Genomic DNA, 19207 nt, shown 5'->3' with positions numbered 1-19207 from the left:
GCGTACGATTAGTGAAACACAACAACCTGGAAACTGAATTGCTATTTCTTTAAAATGTTAGTTTCCCCTTTAATACACGCTTACTTTGAAATCTTTCTCAGGCTTCTGGGTTTGTCGTTTTTGGACGGTTTCAGAGGCAAAGACCTGGGGTCGTCAACAAGTGCAGATGTTAGAGGAAAGAAGACAAAAAGCAGGGAAGTTACTATATACTATATATAAACTGAAGCATCTGATTTGTAAGGATTTGAATTTCTTAAAAGGTCAAAATATGTTCAACAATTGATACATGTCATTTTCTCACCTTCTTTTTAGCGTTATGTGCTCATGTTGGTTGCCTGTATCAGGTAATGTTGTCAGGTTGGAGGACGTGACTGAGGTTTGAAGTTCAATGGTGGGGTTTACTGAAGGAGTCAAACTTCCTGAGGTGGGACTGACTGGAGTGGAGGAAACTGATTCAGTCAAGGAACCACAAACTTTACCTACCTGAAAGAGAGAGATCAGGAATAAAGATCCACTGCATTATTATGGGTTTGATTATGTATGTAAGAGAAAAAACTCATGTAATGCACAATTTGAGCCTGTTTGAACTGACTCACACCAATTCAAAGAGATTACTCCATCTAGTGGCCTTTAATAAATGGCACAGTAACACTCTACAATTTTATTGATTTTTAATTGGAACAATATTGCACAATAAGCTCAAGTTTTCACTGTATTAAACTGTACTTGATATGGAATTATAATGCATTAACTTTTCTGTATGCATAATATGTGTATATTATTTTATTCAGTATCTCACCATTTCTAAATATAAATGTCAAAAAAATACATCAAAATAAGATGGACAATCAAAAACATTTTTTTTTTGCCATAGTTGACATGTTTTCGGTATATTTCAAAAATTATAAATCAGAATGAGGGCTGAAAAAGTGGTCTATATGAGCGTGTGTAAATGTGTTTGTATTTGTATATCTTCTACAGCGCTTTATTTATCTAAGGATTAGCCGAACTTTCTCATTCCCCTGCTTTGGCCCCTCGCTAGCTGCATTGCATTTTGGGAAGGGGCCGGCCGGTTCACGGGAGCCGTCTTTGTCCAGAGGTGAATTTGCATGCAGGACATCAGGCTGATTGGGACCAGACAACACCCAAACAACTCAAGCAGCACCAAGATAGCGCCAAACCACATGCAGCGTGAGGGACTGGAGAGGCCCCATAGTCCTCCATGTCAACGCTGGGGGGCACATATAGACATTTTATAAACAATTAAGTTATCACAAATTATCCTTTAGAATCTATTTCTTTTACAATTAGCAAAAACATTATAACAAACTGCTTTACATTTGTAGCACATTGAAAATAAAGTGCACATCTAAGACCCGGCCCCACCAAAAATACGCTAATACTGTATGTATCACAAATGTTTCTAGTTACGCAAGCCCGCACATTGTTGTGTTCTGAAATGTGACTGAATGCAATTTGTAATGCAACACAGGTACAAATTGCCTTCTGCCCATGGTAAAAGGGGTGCTACCCTGTTGAAAAATCCAGCATATGCTGGTTAGGTATGAACCATGGCAGCTGGTCTGAGCTGGTTTAAGCTGGTCAAGTGCTGGTCCTAAGCAACTAGCTCCAGCTCAGGACCAACTAAGGACCAGCATAAACCAACTCAAAACAGCTGCCATGCTTCAAAACATACCTTACCAGCATATATACCAGAGTATACAGTAATGTTGGCGTAAACTATCTTCTTCTATTGTGAATAATAAAATACAACTAAACATACAATCAGAGTTATGATAAAAATAGGTGTATCAAGTTGATGTTGACATTAAAAGCCATGTGTAATAAAAAACTCAATAGCATTTTTTGCCAATTCATCCATAACTTAGCAGAAGCTAGCCAAATTAGAGAGACTAACATGGACAAGTAGCGTGACGTACCACTTCAAATAAGGCTTCACTTACAAAGATGAAAACATGGTTTGTGCAGTAAATTAGTGGCAGCATGAGAAAGAAATCAAAATTAAGTTTTTATTGAATGTTGGGCCATCATTTTATATCTAGTGAAAACTCTGGATCCCAAAGAGGAACCACTGGCGTAAAGTCTGTTTTTGGCCAAATCATAACTTCACCGACCCATCTTAAGGTTGCATCTAACAACTTTTCTAGTGCTCTGTTGTCCAACCCTTAAGACTGGGTCCAAACCAGGCAACATGAACCTAAAGTCATTTCAGCCTCGTGGCATCCATGAGTGAGCAACACTTGATCCAATGATGGAGTTTGGGGGGGGGGTTTTCGAACTCCCACAAGCAGCCTCCATTGTAAAGCGGTAAGCTTGGTGTTGGAGTTTATGGGGGCTACGGTCGGGGGGCTTAAGTAATAATATCTTCCATTCTGACTGGTAAGTCTATGCTCTTTGAGACAGATTTGTGGGAATGCGGTCTCAAACTTGACCTACCCATAGAGAGCTGTCAGCACCAGGACATGATAAGTGCAAAGCCGAGCTGTCACGAAACCCTTGACCCCTACAGCCCCTCAGCCACAATTCCAGTGAAATAGTCAAGTGAGAGAGACGGGCAGACGGCCGTCCGATGGCGTGCACACAAACTCTGACGTTGATGGTATGAATAGCCTGAGAGTGGGCGGCTGGGTATTCACTTACATACAGCCATAGTCACACTGTCATGACCGACACATTTTTTTACAGAACGTGTCATATTACCACAAAATCATGCTCCTAATCATGGAGCTAATAATAAATCCCTTGCAGATATGATAATCAGAGGGCTTTATAACTCCGTTTTTAAAAGACCACTTTTGTTAGGCTAAAAGCTAATGTATGTGACCTCTTATACATTTAAGATCTAAGCACATGTAAATATAGCAGATTAGTATGTGCAAAACTTGCAACTGCACAGCCTTTGATTGGTCGAGACATTTGATATGCACCAATCAGCGAACATGCTGCTGCAAGTTCATGCAGGCTAGGGCTGATTAGTCCAGCATATGGTGTAGCTCGTGTGTGGAATAAAAATAAATGTGTTCTATGAATCAGAGAGTAGCATGACTCACCACGGCGCTGAGATGTGGCCCATGTAGTTGTGCGGTGAGGATGGCATCATTAATTCTTTCCCGGATGCGTAGAAGTGCCATTTCCAGCTCGTATCCCCCTGCTAGTGCCCCGCTCAGCCCCTCCAGTAATGCTACATAGCGCCGCCAAGGCCCATCCAGCTCAGACAGGCCTGCCAGGCAACCTCGCATCACATTGAGACACAGGCCTCCGCACGGCCGGATCAGGGTCAGTCCTCGGCAGTGCGGACAGAACAACATCCCCACCAGTGCACGTCCACACTGCTTTGACATCCCCACCGACTCGGTCACATTCAGAACCTCTGCACCCACCGCCAGCGCTCGACTGAGGGCATGACCAGCCATTAGTGCCTTAGACAGTCCTTGAGCAAGTGCATGTGGGTGAGGGCCAAAGGGGTTGACGTCGTGCCGTGTGGCACGAAGGCACTCGCTTCCTTCGGAGGACCAGGAAGAAACAGGTGAGCCCAAGCCAGGATTGACCAGGTGTTGGTATACCAACGGGAAGAGTTTGTCATAGAAACTGTGGACAGAGTGCTCCACAGAGATATTGGCATCGCCACGGAGGTAGAGATCGAGGTCATAGAAGAGGGTAGACACCAAAGGTCTTGCATCTTGAGAGATTGTCTCGTAGGTGCTGTCAAAGAGCGAGCAGGTATGATTTAGAGTGAAGGACAGTAGGGAATGGAAGGTATCTGTGGGAAGAGGAAATAAAACAGAAATTCTGGATTGAATTAAGCGCTAAAAATTACATCCAAGAACAGTTACTTCATAGACACATAAACATTTGTAACATGAGGGGACTAACAAATGCGGTCATTTTGTTTGACATTTACGAGAGGGTCAAACATACTAGACTGTCACGGTACACCTCTGCCTTGTCTCACATTGCTTACAACTCTTTCTTATGCATCTAATCTCTCTTTCCATTGGACTAATGGGAGCTGACAACACTTAATCCATGGATCTTTTGCAGTGGCGCTATTGGGCTGAAGGTTAGTTTGGAGATATGTGACACATGCGACTAGCTTATTACCAATTTTAGCAGTCAGGGCGACATCTTATACCTCACTTTGCCTACGGGTTGCAAATGGAAGTCATGGATCATAGTTAGTTTTACCGTAAACATTATTTACAATGGCGTATTAACTTTTGTATGACATGTGACAGACGGGTACTTTAAGTAGACAGCTGGTAGGACCCTTCAAAGTGCAGTTTGCTTTAGTGTCATCTCATTCATAACGACCAAAGCATTCCAGCTCTGTCTTATTTCTGTGAGAATGACTAGCATGCTAACAACAAGCCCGAATGTTATGATAGCTCTTTATTGATGGAGGAACAAAAGAACACCTGTTTGTCCAAGAATACTAAAAGACACCCACAAGAATCTTTCTATAACTAGCCTTTGAGGTTTTGCAAGAAAACCGGCAGGGATCCTGAAATGTTGCATCACTGCTCCTGGCATTCTCATCTCTCGGTGGCACTCCAGGCATCCTGTAATTCTAACAACAATATGCGAGTGACCTTCTTGGGTCAGCAACAGTTTCTTGGTCCCTTCAACCAAGCCCCAAACCACACAGCCGGGATAGGGGGATTGTATGAATGCCTAAGAAGTATAACAGATGGGTATTACTGTCAACATAATCAAGCACGGATACTTCAAACTTAATCCATATAACAAAACATTTAAAAAACACTAGTAGCACTATATTCAGACTAGGAGGTATCTTGGCAACTGCATCCAAACACCTCAGTATCAGGTGACATGGCAGAGGATTATGCCTGGATAGTGTAATAGGGTTCTTCTCATATGGTTCTGGGCAATTGAGGCATGTGGGGGGAGGTCATGCAAATTGCAGGGGTCACCGAGGGTGCCCAGGAATCACCACAACTGCCCTCTAACCTCTGGGACAGCAGAAAGTTCTCTGAGAAGATGGATAGAAGGTACCCCTGAGTGTACCCCTGATAGCTCTATTAACTCAGCGCCTGTTGGATTTGATATGGGTCCTTCTTTAAAAAAGATCAGTGTCAGAATAACTCTACTTGCTGTACCCAGTCCAAGTTTGAATTTAGATCAAGAGAAGGTAGCACAAAGTATTTTTAGTGCCTTTTAGCTTTGGAGAGGATTGTTGAGCTTTGTTGGATAGCTAGTATGTGAGCAGCATATGTTGGATTTGCTTTACAATGGAATTACTCCGGGCGACTTTTCAAAGAAATAGTTCAACCACAAATGTACACACTCTCAAAATCCAACAGTTTATTTTCCCTATGTTTTAAACCATTTTTGGTATCAACAATATCTAACATCTTTGGTTCTCACATGTCACATCATTTTTGGATCTTGAAAGAGACAGAGACATTCTGCAAGCTTTTTCGTCTTCCATAAAAAAAAAAAAAAAAAAAAACATACTGGTAAGAACAGAAGTTTTGGGTGAACTAACTCTTGAACAAACACATTTCCAAAAGAGTCCATAAGGTTTGTACTTGAATTATTACTTTCCCTTTAAACAAGCAGGCATATAGACAAAAAGCGATCTACATTAAAAATCCTCTTTCACGTGGGAATGAAAACCACTTTACAGACCTTCTTTCTTTTAAACAGGACACCAGCTACAACCATGCGAAAAGTAGCAGAAAAGGACAACTGATCTTTTCAAAAGCTCTCATTATAGAGCAATACATTGAAGTGCAGTGAGACGGATCTCCACGGATACGCCAAGAATTTCAACATTTCTCTTTTCGTTTGCTTTAAACTCGTTAAATATTCACTCGGCTGGCAGCAAAGACAGAGAGGACAGCGACTGTGCCCTTTTCCTATGAACCTGAAAAGGTTTTTGTGCAAGTTTGGGTGGACAAATTGGATGAACTTAAATATTTGGTTGGGCGAGGTTTTAGAGTTGTAAATTTGAAGCTAACATGGTTTATAATGTCATATCCCTTATGGAAAGAAAATATATTTCCCTATATTTGAATGATCAATATATTACATGATTTAACAGTATATATTGTAAACACAATATAAAAATATATTGTGTAAACATATTACAATATATTGAAAAATACATAAGGAATTGGCACTTTTCATATATTGAAAATGTGATAATATATTGACTAAATATATCATAATGTATGTAATTTCATATTCAGTAATATACTTCATAATATATAGATTTATATGTGATCAGCTATGGTACTGCATGCATAATGGTCTGTTCAGCCGATCTTCAACCTAACTACAGGCTCTACTCTTCAGCTCAATGGTAACCCCAAAAACTCACACATTCCAGAAAACCTTTTAAATTCCAAAATAATACAACTTTAAACACTAACAGATCTCCCCCTATATCAATATTGAGCATAACACATTAAATAACACTTAATTTTAACATTTACTCTCCATTAACAGTCAGAAGCAAAGCATGCTGCGAACTAGAAGTCTGTTGTAATCATGATTGTAACTCATTTCATGAATGTGTGTATATATGTGTGTACAATAAATTCACATTTATATGGGAACATGTACAATATATGTACACAATAAAAGATAAAACTTTATGAATGTAATGCTATTTTTGTCTTCATTTATATTTATATTTTATATGTATCAATATATAGTCATACATGGTACATGCATATATTGCAGTAAATTGAAAAATATAAGCACTAGTTTCCCATATAAGGAAATGTATTATGTAATATATTCCCATATATTTTTGTTCCGTAAGGGATGTTATACATGAAAACTCACTGGAGTAGATAATGATATGCATGGAGGTAAGTGTGTGTGTGTGTGTGTGTGTGTGTGTGTGTGTGTGTGTGTGTGTGTGTGTGTGTGAGAGAGAGAGAGAGAGAGAGAGAGAGAAAAACATCTTTCTGATTGGTTCTTTTTGTACGTTTTATTCAAACACTGATTCTGAAAGGCCTTGTCCTAAAGTACCAGTCAACCTCTAAGAAACACATGTACCGCTTCACAGGAGACCTCGGGCAGATAAAGGATCATTCTGTGAGCGTGAAAAACAGCGGACAAAAAGCAAATCTCATAGTAACCTTGGAAATTCACAGTATACGACTCATGAGATGTTGAACACCACCTTGCAGTGTCTCCCATACATGCGTACAAAGCAACAGCATGTAGTGAACGTGTGAGCCACCTGCTGTGGCAGGGACTTGATCCCATGACCTCTTGCTCCTGCTGTAAATGCAAAAAGCACATGGCCATAGTATTTATTTGACAAAAAAGTGTCACACTATATCAGTGCTCGAAGTGCCGTTCCGAGAGTGGGGGGAGTCTCACCCTCAGTTGAATTTGCGTTTCTTCCGGGGGAGGGGTGGACAGTGTGAGATGTGCCGGTACAAAAAAGTGAGGGTACACTACAAATTAAAATATAGAAGAGCTGTTACTGTGTACCAGTGCGTACCGGCGTACTTCGTACACTGGTCTATATCGATACATACCCTGGAAGGTAGAAGCATGGCCCAGGATGAGATATTTGAGTTCGAAGCTATAGGAGAGAATGTTGTGGAGTGTGTCTCTCTGGGCTGCGGCGTAGTAGCTCTCCTCCATCTTGCGGGTGCAACATGTGGGACCCTGGTGTTTGCAGATGAGAAGATCTGCATCTGTGGAGGATTAATCAAAGAATGTGATTCAGTAAGGGCCATTTTCACTACTTGAAAACTTGAAAAAAAAATGAAAGCTCTCCAAACTAAATCACTAAATAAAGTTCAGATGATAGTATTTATGCTGTGGTAGAAATTCCCCTACATACCTGACTTAAGTTAAACTAAGTGTAGCATCTCCCAATCGACACTTATGAACTCTAGCGCATCTACTGTCGACAGCTTGCCTGAGTTAGAATTTATCCTCTAGCGCTTCTACTGACGACAACTTTCTTCAAGTCGGAGGACGTCTCATCCCCTATTAACACTTTCACTTGGGATTAAAGGTGCCCTAGAATTAAAAAATGAATTTACCTCGGCAGAGTTCAGTACATGGAAAAGACATACACTGAGTTTCAAACTCCATTGTTTCCTCCTTCTTATATAAATCTCATTTGTTTAAAAGACCTCCGAAGAACAGGCGAATCTCCACATAACACCGACTGTTACGTAACAGTCAGGATCATTAATATGTACGCCCCCAATATTTGCATATGCCAGCCCATGTTCCCAACATTACGACAGCATTTAACGTCTGGATCTGTGCACAGCCGAATCATCAGACTAGGTAAGCAAGCAATAACAACAGCGAAAAATGGCAGATGGAGCAATAATAACTGACATGATCCATGATATCATGATAGTTTTAGTGATATTTGTAAATTATCTTTCTAAATGTTTCATTAACATGTTGCTAATGTACTGTTAAATGTGGTTAAAGTTACCATCGTTTCTTACTGTATTCACAGAGACAAGAGCCGTCGCTATTTTCATTTTTAAACACTTGGAGTCTGTATAATTCATAAACACAACTTCATTCTTTATAAATCTCTCCAACAGTGTGTAATGTTAGCTTTAGCCACGGCGTACTATCAAACTCGTTCAGAATCAAAATTAAACATCCAAATAAATACAATACTCACATGATCCGACGCATACATGCAGCATACATGACGAACATCTTGTAAAGATCCATTTGAGGGTTATATTAGCTGTGTGAACTTTGTAAATGCACTGTATTATAGAGTCGTGAGCTCGATGGGCAGGGAGCACACGACTTAAAGGGCCAGCAGCCCCTGAATCGGTGCATAGTTAATGATGCCCCAAAATAGGCAGTTAAAAAAATTAATTAAAAAAAAATCTATGGGGTATTTTGAGCTGAAACTTCACAGACACATTCAGGGGACACCTAGACTTATATTACATCTTGTAAAAAAAAAAAAAAAAAAAAAAAAACGTTCGATGGCACCTTTAAAGGGATAGTTCACCCAAAAATGAAAATTTTCCTATGATTTATAGGGGTGTGACGAGATCTCGTGTCACGAGATCTCGCGAGACTAAACTGTGACGAGATTTCTCGTCGAGGCGAAAAGTAGTCTCGTGATGTTGCCATGACAGAGTGGTTAGGATGATTAGGAAAGAATATGCCACCGGTAAGTTTACATTACGCCTCCACTGACCACTGTCGTTTTGCTTTGTATTTAAATAAAAAACATTTAATTCAGTTGGATAACGGACGCCGCAGCTCCATATTTACAGAGTTACGCGCGATCGCTGAAAGTGAAAGTAAACAGGAGCGCGCATTCAAACGCGCATTCATATTTTTTACAGTCTATGATTCAAACGCGATCTCAGTACCCCGCATTTTGAAAGCGGCTCCCTGATGAATACAGATATCTCTCAATATGAAAGCTATTTTAGGCTGGGCAGTGTAGTTGTAACCATCTCTCAGCTCTGTATCAAAGAAAAATTTGGTCTTATTTGTTCTTTGAATATTGAGAGAGTGTGATTATGGTTGCACCTATTGTAAAGTGTTACCATGAAAACGAATAACAATTTTCTCTTAATCTTATTAAGCACAAACAATAAGGTTTCATTTGTTAACATTAGTTAATGCACTGTAAACTATGAACTAACAATGAATGACTATTTTTATTAACTAACATAAACAAAGATTAATAAATACTGTAGCAAATATATTGCTCATTGTTAGTTGATGTTGGTTAATACATTAATGTTAATAAATGAGACCTCATTGTAAAGTGTTACCATTTTTATTTATACTGTTTTTATTTCTATGATCAGTTTGTGGAAAGGAGTTCAGTTAGGAGGTCAAAAGTTGTAGAAGCTCATAAATCATGTACAGTAAGGTCTGAAGAGACTGAAATCATACAGAAGAGAAGAAAGTCAGTTGAGTTTGTGGAAAAGCCTTTTACAGTGCTTGAGTATTGTTGTCTTTTACTGCATATGATAATTCACTCAGAAAGTAAAACTGAAATGACATTCATTACAAGATGATTAGTTAAAACATTTCAAATACAACTGCAGAATATTGTTTCTAGTCATGATTTCACCATTGAGGATTTCTTAAAAATAGTGTGTAAAAATCTTGTCTCGTCTCGTGAGATACCTGTCTCGTCACACCCCTAATGATTTACTTTTTGGATGTATGTCCAAAAAGCGTTAACTTCCGCGACATAGTACACAATGACGTAGTGTACAACGTCATGGCATTGTGTACAACGTCGCAGAAGTTAATGCTTTTTGGATGCGTATGGCTGTCGCACTGGAAGCTTGTTATTTTACTTTATAAAGTTTTAAATAAGGATATTTGTCTTACAAAAACGCATCGATTCGCATCAGAAGGGCTTTATTAAGCCCCTGGAGTCATCTGGATTAATTTTTTTATGGATGGGTGTATTTCAAAATACTTCAAAATTTGGGCTGCCATTCACAACCATTATAAACCTTGGAGGACTAAGGATATTTTCAAATATATCTCAGATTTTGTGTTCGTCTGAAAGAAGATAGTCATATACACCTAATATAGGTTGAGGGAGAGTAAATCATGGATAATCTTTATTTTTGGGTGAACAATCCCTTTAAGATCTTTAGTGTTCCACTAACCTGCTGCGCAGCAGTAATCAGACAAGACTCCAGACAATGCCTTTAATATGCTTTAGGATCTCAGACCAATTTCAGAGAAATTCCCCGTCAAGAGTGTACAACAGTTTTTATAAGAAAGAAACATGGTAAAGGTGATGATTCATTAAATAATTTTCCTCCAACTTGATAGGTTCTACATAAGTATAATTCTTTGTTATTAGGTAGGAGCAAATCTGGATACCTCAATCATGAGCTTAGTCATTCATAACGAAACTGGACACCTGCCTAGTTTTACTTCTCTTTTGTCTCAAGCACCAAGTGCCACAGTATAAAACCATATAAAAATTGTATTATACATAAATGTTATCCCTGTAAGGAAAGAAGTTTTAGTTATGTTTAATTAAAATTTCTTCCACAATGCATAGTTTTTTTTTTTTTTACCTTTTCTATTTTCTATTTTTTACCTTTCTCAATTTCTATTTTTGACTTTCAGGTATTGTTTTGCATTTTGTAAATTGATCTACAGTTCAAATTTATCTTAAATTTTGCTATTTAATAAAAGGTACCATTACGACAACTTGTGATCATTAACCGTCAAGTGGATTTGGTGTGGATTTTTTATATTGTGTGTGATATATTTTATATAAATTGTACACATACTGTAAATACCAAAAACAATATGATTTAAGTTATTAAGAAAAGAACAGACAACAATTTCCCTCATTTGATTAGTTGTTATAGCTTTACTACAGAAAATCAATATGAGTTCATCCAGATTTTTACAAGTTCTGGAAAAGGTGACCTTTCAGTAGTTAAAAATTAAGAAAATATCATCACATAAAAAATACAGCTACTATGATTAATTCTTTAAAACTACAATAAAGTTTCTAAGAATGTTTTCATTAAAATAATCCCATGGGACAGAAATAATATACAGTATGGTTATACAGCAAGAAGGAGCATGTAAAAGAGAGCACATGTGATCAAGACAGACGATATCTGCTCTGTCAGTCAGCCGGCCCTATCCTATGTGACCAATTTTACACCAATGGGACCCCATAAGCCACGCATTAGAACAGCTGACTGTGATCACCGGCATTCTGCTGACCTCTCTCACCTCCTCTGCTCTCAATACACATGGAGCAATGCCTCCAAATGTACTAAGAATAAAACTTTGTTTTGTAATGGTCATACTTTTCTAATGTATCCTTTCCATAAACAAGTACTTGAGACAAACTGAATATGCCCAGCTCACAATTTCATAGGAACACCCAAACATTTTTGAGATGACTTCTATTCAGGAATGCGTTTTTGATTTAACAAGAAATGTGCAACATGAAAAACATTTGACAGCCTATCCTACACTCGTGTTAATTTTGTCAGCACCACTGACATTTCTGATTTATGCTCCATCATCAAAATGACTTATTTGTTAGATGACTTTTTTTGGTCACACTTTACATTACAGCTGACATGGTACAATGTAGCCTGTAGTTAAACATACTAAAATGTAAGTTTTTATTTTTTGTTTAATTAATTAGGCCTTCACAATTGTCTAACTCATTTAAACAATATTTTTCAAATAATTATTATGATGACCTCAAAAATATGAATACACTTTTAGTGGAAAAGGCAAATAAATGATCAAAAAAGTAAAAACGATCATTCACAGTGTCTAAAAGAAAATTAGAAAGAAAATATAGGCTATTTTAACAGAAAGTTTAGAAGTCACGTACATTTTATTAAAAAAAGGTCAGTTTTGGGCAAGCTTACATGTGTTTTAAATGTTATAAATGTATAGGGTATTTAATATTTTATTAATTAGCATAGGTTTACTTTTAGTGTTTTGTTATTGTTGTGCATTACCTTTCCAGGTATTGTTTTTGCGTTTCGTAATTGCTTGACGGTTAAAATTTTGAAATTGGCCGTTTGATGGCAGGTAACATTACGACAAAATGCCCAGCTATTGTCGAGTTCAGCGGGCTGTTTTTTTCTTCTTCCTGGTACTAAGTGAACAAAATAACAAATAGCTAATACCGCTGGCAATAATGTGTAGAATATCAATGTTTTATGTTTATTATATTATAGGCTATTAGATACCGCTTCCCACAGTAACACTACAGAATACTAGCTATATAAACGAACCTGTTGCTGCGGTCTCCGGAACCCATCTTAATGAACCGACTTGGCGCAGCTGGAAAGCGGTTCTAACCTCATGACAGCTCTGTGCACTGGCGCTGTGAACTCTCCACACTAACACACTGGAGAGCAGGATCCACAACCAACATACACGCGGTGCTGTCCTGCGGAGCATTGCACCATCTCAGTCCACAGAAAGCCCTCTGAGCCAATGTGTGAGAAAAGGGGAAAAAAGCCCAAAAGAAGTCAAAATATTATCCGGAAGAGATTAACATTTAAAGCCGCTTAATGAAGTATCCAGAGGGAACGTTTTCCAAGCTGGTGGTTCGCAGGGGCTTCACATGCTGCGTGATTTGACAGACTGGACTGGAGACATGTGAGGAAGGGCCCAGTGTGTGTGTGTGTGTGTGTGTGTGTCCAATGTGGAGAAAGAGACTTCTGACTGCCAGTTTTGTGCGCCCAACACTCCCTCCCTTTGGCACAGACGGATAGATAGATAGATAGATAGATAGATAGATAGATAGATAGATAGATAGATAGATAGATAGATAGATAGATAGATAGATAGATAGACTGTAGGCTACATTCGAAAACTTTGCAGTGTGTTAAAGTCCAACTGTAATTTAGATCCAAATGTCACACAAGATATATCATATTTGCAAACTGCTATAATTTCAAATACGCGGCTCTAACCATACAGCTACAAACTCCAACTCCCTTCTTGTCTGGAATAAGCGTTATATCGTTAATATGTCGCTATGAGGCGCAATATGGTCGTTTTACACATTATATTACATGAAGCAGACGCCATTACACCGCTTTTCCACTAGATGGCAATATAAAGCAAATATAGTGATTTTACCCGCAACTGAGTTGCAGAAGGAAATAAACAAGCATGCTGTCATATTATGCAGTTACAAGTTCACACTTTGGAGTGACAGTCAAACGTCTATAGAGAAACATGGCTGGGAATATAAAAGATAAAGAAGCATATCAACGCCTGAACTTCCTCTATCAGGTTAGTGAGATCGTATTTCAGATCTATTTATTTAATCTCCGAATTTTCTCATGGTGTTTTCTCATGATGAATCCCAGGCTGCTCACTGCGTTTTGGCTCAAAATCCAGAGAATACTGAACTAGCAAGATTTTACTGCTTCACTCAGAAGACCATCTCCAAACGACTGGTGCTCAGACAGTGAGTAGTTTCTCCTCATTAATGTGGATTTTGAATTAACATCAGTGATGGAGCTTCAAATAAAGTATTATGTTTTTTCCTTACAGAGATCCATCAGTGAAGAGAACCATTTGCAAGAAATGCTGTACTTTACTAGTACCAGGTGTCACATCCACTGTACGCCAAAAACGTAAGTCTATCTATCTATCTATCTATCTATCTATCTATCTATCTATCTATCTATCTATCTATCTATCTATCTATCTATCTATCTATCTATCTATCAAAGATAACAATGTACATTACATCTTCATATTAAAGGAGGACCAAGGCGACAACGTAAGACTGTTGTACGATGTTTAAGTTGTGGACTGACCAAACGGTTCCCAAACAACCCAAAATATAAACTGTGGGTGGATCAACCAGAGGCTCAACTAGAAAACCAGACATCACAAGGTAAAGATGCTCGTCGACTGTCTTTAAACTGCTTTTGTCTTCAGTTTCATCTAAAAGTTTGATTTCCAAGAAGGTCCAACATACTTGGAGAAAGGTATCCATTAGCATTTCTGTTCTTGGCTGGCTCACTCAAGAGTGATTGAAGTGTGTACCATGTAAGCTGCCATCTTTACTTTTTTTTCATGTGATTACATTAGAAGTTGAGGAAAAATATTTAAAACAAAGATTTTCCACCTTTAAACATCCTCAATTTATTTGTTGCTTAGCAAAAAAAGAGCACATTTGTGTGAAAAATGACATTTTCAAGTATCCTTTCAAAGCAGATAATTGGCTAACCAGTGAGCTAACTGAAAAAAAGAACAACAAATGCTACAAACAAAACAAATTCCTGTTTGTAGCAGTGAAAGCTAAGCTAGCATGGCTAATCTATCAAGTTAAAGGGATAGTTCATCCAAAAATGATCCAAAGTTCATCCATGATTTACTCTCCCTCAAGCCATCCTTGGTGTATATGACTATCTTCTTTCAGATGAACACAATCAGAGATATATTTAATAAATATCCTTAGTTCTCCAGGGTTTATAATGGTTGTGAATGGGGGCCGCATTTTGAAGTCAAAAATAATGCATCCATCTATAAAAAAAAAATTAATCCATACGACTCCAGGGGGTTAATAAAGGCCTTCTGAAGCAAAGGGGTGCGTTTTTGTAAGGAAAACATCCATATTTAAAACTTCCGGCGGACGAACATACGCAGAATGCACAAGCTGACTTGAGCCGAATGATATTACGCGACGTATGACGCAGGATGGAGTATTGTAAGCTTAGAAGCCTCTCATGGTTCAAACAAATAGGGCTGTGCAACAAATTTAATCTCCTCTTCTCTTATATCGAGATCCTCTGAAATTTCTCTTTAAAAATGATCGTTTTAGACTTATAATCCGTGACCGGTGATTTGTCTTGCTCTATCCTCTGTGCCTTCGCGTTCGTCATTATGTTGTGTGTCAGGTCAAAGGATACTCTTCTGCCGCAAATCAACTTTTTTTTTTGAGTAAATCATGGGATAATTTTCATTTTTGGATGAACTGTCCCTTTAAGGGTATGGCATATCCTATGGCAGTCGTATATATAGTTTATATAGTTTGATCGGTGGTCTCTGAAGAGCTGTTCAGCAGAACTCGCGAGACTTTTTTTTTTCTGTGCACAGCTAAAATTGCTTCACTACATTAACGGTCTGGCAGTTCTACCTGGGGCCCGTTTCAATAAGGAGGTTCAATCAACTCTGAGTTAAACTTGAACTCTTGAGTTGACTTACTCTGAAATGGGAAACTCAGAATTTTCTGTTTCAGAACAGCTGAATTGAGTTAGTTCAATCGACTAGGTTGACTCTGAGTTAAGCACGTGCACCACGACTATGAAAAGCCATCATCAATGGAGCTCCGATATTACGATTCACCATGGCAACAGCACATGACAAAATCACGTCCGCATACTTCTGAGTCAATGCAAGTTTAATTCATTATTTTATATTTTATACTGGCAGATACATAGGCTACTATTTGTACCTCAGTATTGTAAATTAACTCGTTAGGCAATTTTTACTTCCACTTTTAGAACATTTTCTTCATTTTTATTGAAAATAAATGCCTTTCTGATGTGATGGGAAAAGGGAGAAGAGTGAGCTCGGCATAAGGCGGATTCAAACCCAGTCAATCGCGTCACAAGTTAGTTCTCCTCACCCAACACGTTACTGCCTACACCACTGAAGCCATAAATCACATGCATTGTTTTTAACCTTGTGTGACACTGGTGGGCGGAGCTACTGTAAATTTGCACTTAGTAATAGACACACCGAATAATCGTGTTTTCCGTTTGCATTAAGATTATTTTTATTACCACACTGGCAGATATTGATAATTTTACTTAAGTAAAATGCACTTAATTTAGATCACCCCAGGAATCATGACTAAATATCTTATATCATTTTCTTAAATAGAAAATCCATCTTGATTTAAGAATTTTTAGATATTTGTACTTGAAAGAGGACAAAAAAAAATACTCTGTAGGAAAAGCATTTTTGCAGCATGAACCAATGAAAGAACTATTTAAATATCACTTGCATTTTTAAAAAGAGGGAGTAGACCAAAAGAAACTCTGGGTTTACTGAAGTGTTAGGTTCACAGAATAAGTTACCATGGTAACTGACTCCGTATAAGTTACCTCTCTTTCAGAAACAGGCTTGACTTACCCTGCTTTCTCAGGTTTGACGTACCTCACCCTAATGTCACTCCAAACCTGTAAGACCTTCATTCATCTTTGGAACACAAATCAAGATATATTTGATGAAAACCATGAGCTTTCTGGCCTCCAATAGGCTGCAACGTTACTCCCGCTTTCAAGGCCCAGAAAGGTAGTAAAGACATCGTTAAAATAGTCCATGTGACTGCAATGGTTCAACCTTAATGTTATGAAGCGATGAGAATACTTTTTGTACACAAAAAACAAACAAAAATAAAGACTTTATTCAACAATTTCTTAACTTCCATGTCAGACTCCTACACTGTATCAGAGGTCAGAAAGCTAAGAAATATCTTAATTTGAGTTCCAGACCCTTTAAGAATAGCTAAATAATCCTAGTTGGTCTATTTGAAGCCTTCTATTTATAATTTAGTATTATTTATTTCAGTGATTGGCCCCAAAAGCTCTGATCAGAGCAACCTTACTTCTAATATCACAAAAACACACCATATACAGTATCTTTATTCTTATGTCTACAGATGCTGGTCCTTCATCTAAGTCCACAACCCAAAGGAATAAATCTGACATTTCAGGCGATTCAGCATCCACAACAGCGAAGACTTCGTCTACAGCTCAAACAAATCTGACTAAACCTTCGTGACGCACACTTTATGAGAACGTACACATACATTAGCTGGTTCAACAAAGTGAACATTTTTCTTTTATTATAATTTTTTTATTTATCTAAGTTTTGCAGGCTTTTGATTTAAAAATGCAGTTTTAATTTTCCTGACAATGTGCAATATTGTTTTCCTTCTGCATTGGATGTTTTGAATTGCAATAAAGTTTTCGTACTGTAAGAGGCTAATTTACATTGCTAATGACTTATTCTGTACTTTTTTTGCATGCTTAAATATCATTGAACTCTGCACGACTTCCTTCTAAAGAAGCGTTTGCTTTTATCACCCTGAGGGTATGGAAACCTGGTGGGAATTCAGATGACTACATGAAAAAAATCATTGATCTACTGTTGCTAAATTATCTCTTTATCCAAACCATAATTTGGATATTTCACTTAGACACACTCCGCAAACTTATCAGTAACTAATGCTTTTCAGAAGCATTTTGAACAATGTTTCGATTGCTTTTTTTCACTCAACTTCTAAGACTCTGGTGTTTTTTCTAATCATTTGATCTGTGTGAGTCTCTTGATCTCAGGGTCGCACACATATCCCATGCTGGGCATAAAGGTTTTGATAGTTTCTGATGAAAACAAAAAGCTTCTCTTTGCACAGCACACGTACATGAATTATTCAGATTCGTGTGCACGACCTCTCCATGTATTGCGCTTCCAATCTTGGATGCTCAATGCTGCATATTTATGATATCCTTCACCCTGGTGATAATTTATAAGTGATATAAAGACATTTACACACATATGAGTGCAATTCAGCTGGTGCTGATGTTGTTAATTGGATGGGATATGGATCTTGTCTAAATGCATTACAACAGCACGGTCCCGAGGATATGCATCTATGAGATGTCAATACGGCAAACACGAAAAGCACCACCAAGAGGCTTCATCTAAGCCAAAGAACCCCTCCCACTTCCTCGAATTAGAGAACTGAATCAATTGCCCTGAAGGCCAGAACGAGATGCATAGGAAGACAGGATTTAATTCAATTTGCATCGCATAATGTCAGTGGGAGTGCATTAGAAATTAAAATTGGGTGGTTGAGGAATTGTGCTAAATGAAGAAGTCCAAAGGCTCGCTATATCAAGGAGCATCAGAGGTGAAAAAAAAGAAGGTTGAAAAGAGATCTAGATGAAGTGGGTCATTTTTACTATGCAGTAGCCTACATTCTCACATGTCCATCACACTGATTAAAAAAAAAAAAAAAAAGTTTTCTGATTTGGATTTTGGGTAGAAATGTGACCTGCATATATTTTCATGATACTAATGGTTTGTAGCAGCTTCGGAATATTAATAAAAAATCCAATCGAGGTGCAGCCATGCTTGCATATATTGGTCATTTTATAAACGCCTTTGAATGTGGCTCACCCAGCGAGACCAGATTTGTTGACACTTTATCGACCACCGAGTGGAAATTTAGAATGACTGTTACGCTAATATTAATAAACAACATTTATACTGCAGCTCGCTTGGATATGTAAGCACATATGTGACTCTAGCTATACTATATTCACTGCAAACACCAGTAATGTTACTGGTATCCCAGGATACCTGCAGGGTGCATATTGCCATTATATACTTTTGGCGCATGAATTTTTGATATGCTGTGAAAATGCACTGCATGAAATTACCTGACTCGTGCTTGCGGTTCCTCTGTGCTATGACATTTATCTGACTCATTTTAAGTCTGCTATGTTCCATCTGAGGGAAAACAAAACCATTTCTGTGTTTTCAGAAATATTATGCATGTCCAATAGCTCCTTTTCTTGATATTGTTTTTGGCAGCATTGGGAATTGGACAAAAACAGGAATATTAGATCATAAAATATCAGTCCACAGGTATTGCATTTACCTGAAGGAAACATTTTGGTATTGTGAT

General features: G+C 38.0%; 2 protein-coding genes across 2 annotated transcripts in view; one reads left to right on the top strand and one right to left on the bottom strand.

The window, feature by feature from the left end:
* Positions 1 to 13193, bottom strand: part of gpc5b (glypican 5b) — a 51176-nt gene extending 37983 nt beyond the window's left edge. Inside the window, exons 1-5 of the mRNA XM_067398611.1 lie at positions 12774 to 13193; positions 7542 to 7703; positions 3072 to 3781; positions 302 to 483; positions 85 to 144 (exon numbers count right to left, since the gene is read on the bottom strand). Of these exons, the coding sequence (XP_067254712.1) occupies positions 85 to 144; positions 302 to 483; positions 3072 to 3781; positions 7542 to 7703; positions 12774 to 12942 (1283 nt within the window). The 5' untranslated portion in view covers positions 12943 to 13193. The remainder of the gene's footprint in view (positions 1 to 84; positions 145 to 301; positions 484 to 3071; positions 3782 to 7541; positions 7704 to 12773) is intronic.
* A 455-nt stretch (positions 13194 to 13648) lies between these two features.
* On the top strand, positions 13649 to 17493 carry rpp21 (ribonuclease P 21 subunit). Its single transcript, XM_067398609.1, has 5 exons — positions 13649 to 13785; positions 13863 to 13963; positions 14050 to 14132; positions 14264 to 14398; positions 17174 to 17493. The coding sequence occupies exons 1-5, from the start codon at positions 13729 to 13731 to the stop codon at positions 17293 to 17295; spliced, it is 498 nt and encodes a 165-aa protein (XP_067254710.1). The 5' UTR covers positions 13649 to 13728; the 3' UTR covers positions 17296 to 17493.
* The last annotated feature ends 1714 nt before the right edge of the window (positions 17494 to 19207 follow it).

The sequence above is a fragment of the Chanodichthys erythropterus genome, chromosome 10 (assembly GCF_024489055.1).
Source record: "Chanodichthys erythropterus isolate Z2021 chromosome 10, ASM2448905v1, whole genome shotgun sequence".
In the NCBI taxonomy this organism is placed as follows: domain Eukaryota; kingdom Metazoa; phylum Chordata; class Actinopteri; order Cypriniformes; family Xenocyprididae; genus Chanodichthys; species Chanodichthys erythropterus.
Note: the sequence above shows the minus strand (reverse complement) of the source record. Positions and strands in the feature narration are given on the sequence as shown.

What these genes read in the sequence shown, in the direction of transcription:
- rpp21 (XM_067398609.1), top strand. Translation starts at nt 13,729, where the DNA reads ATGGCTGGGAATATAAAAGATAAAGAAGCATATCAACGCCTGAACTTC. An exon ending in AAACGACTGGTGCTCAGACA is followed by an intron (nt 13,964 to 14,049) that starts GTGAGTAGTTTC and finishes TTTTCCTTACAG; the next exon opens with AGATCCATCAGTGAAGAGAA. An exon ending in AGAAAACCAGACATCACAAG is followed by an intron (nt 14,399 to 17,173) that starts GTAAAGATGCTC and finishes TTATGTCTACAG; the next exon opens with ATGCTGGTCCTTCATCTAAG.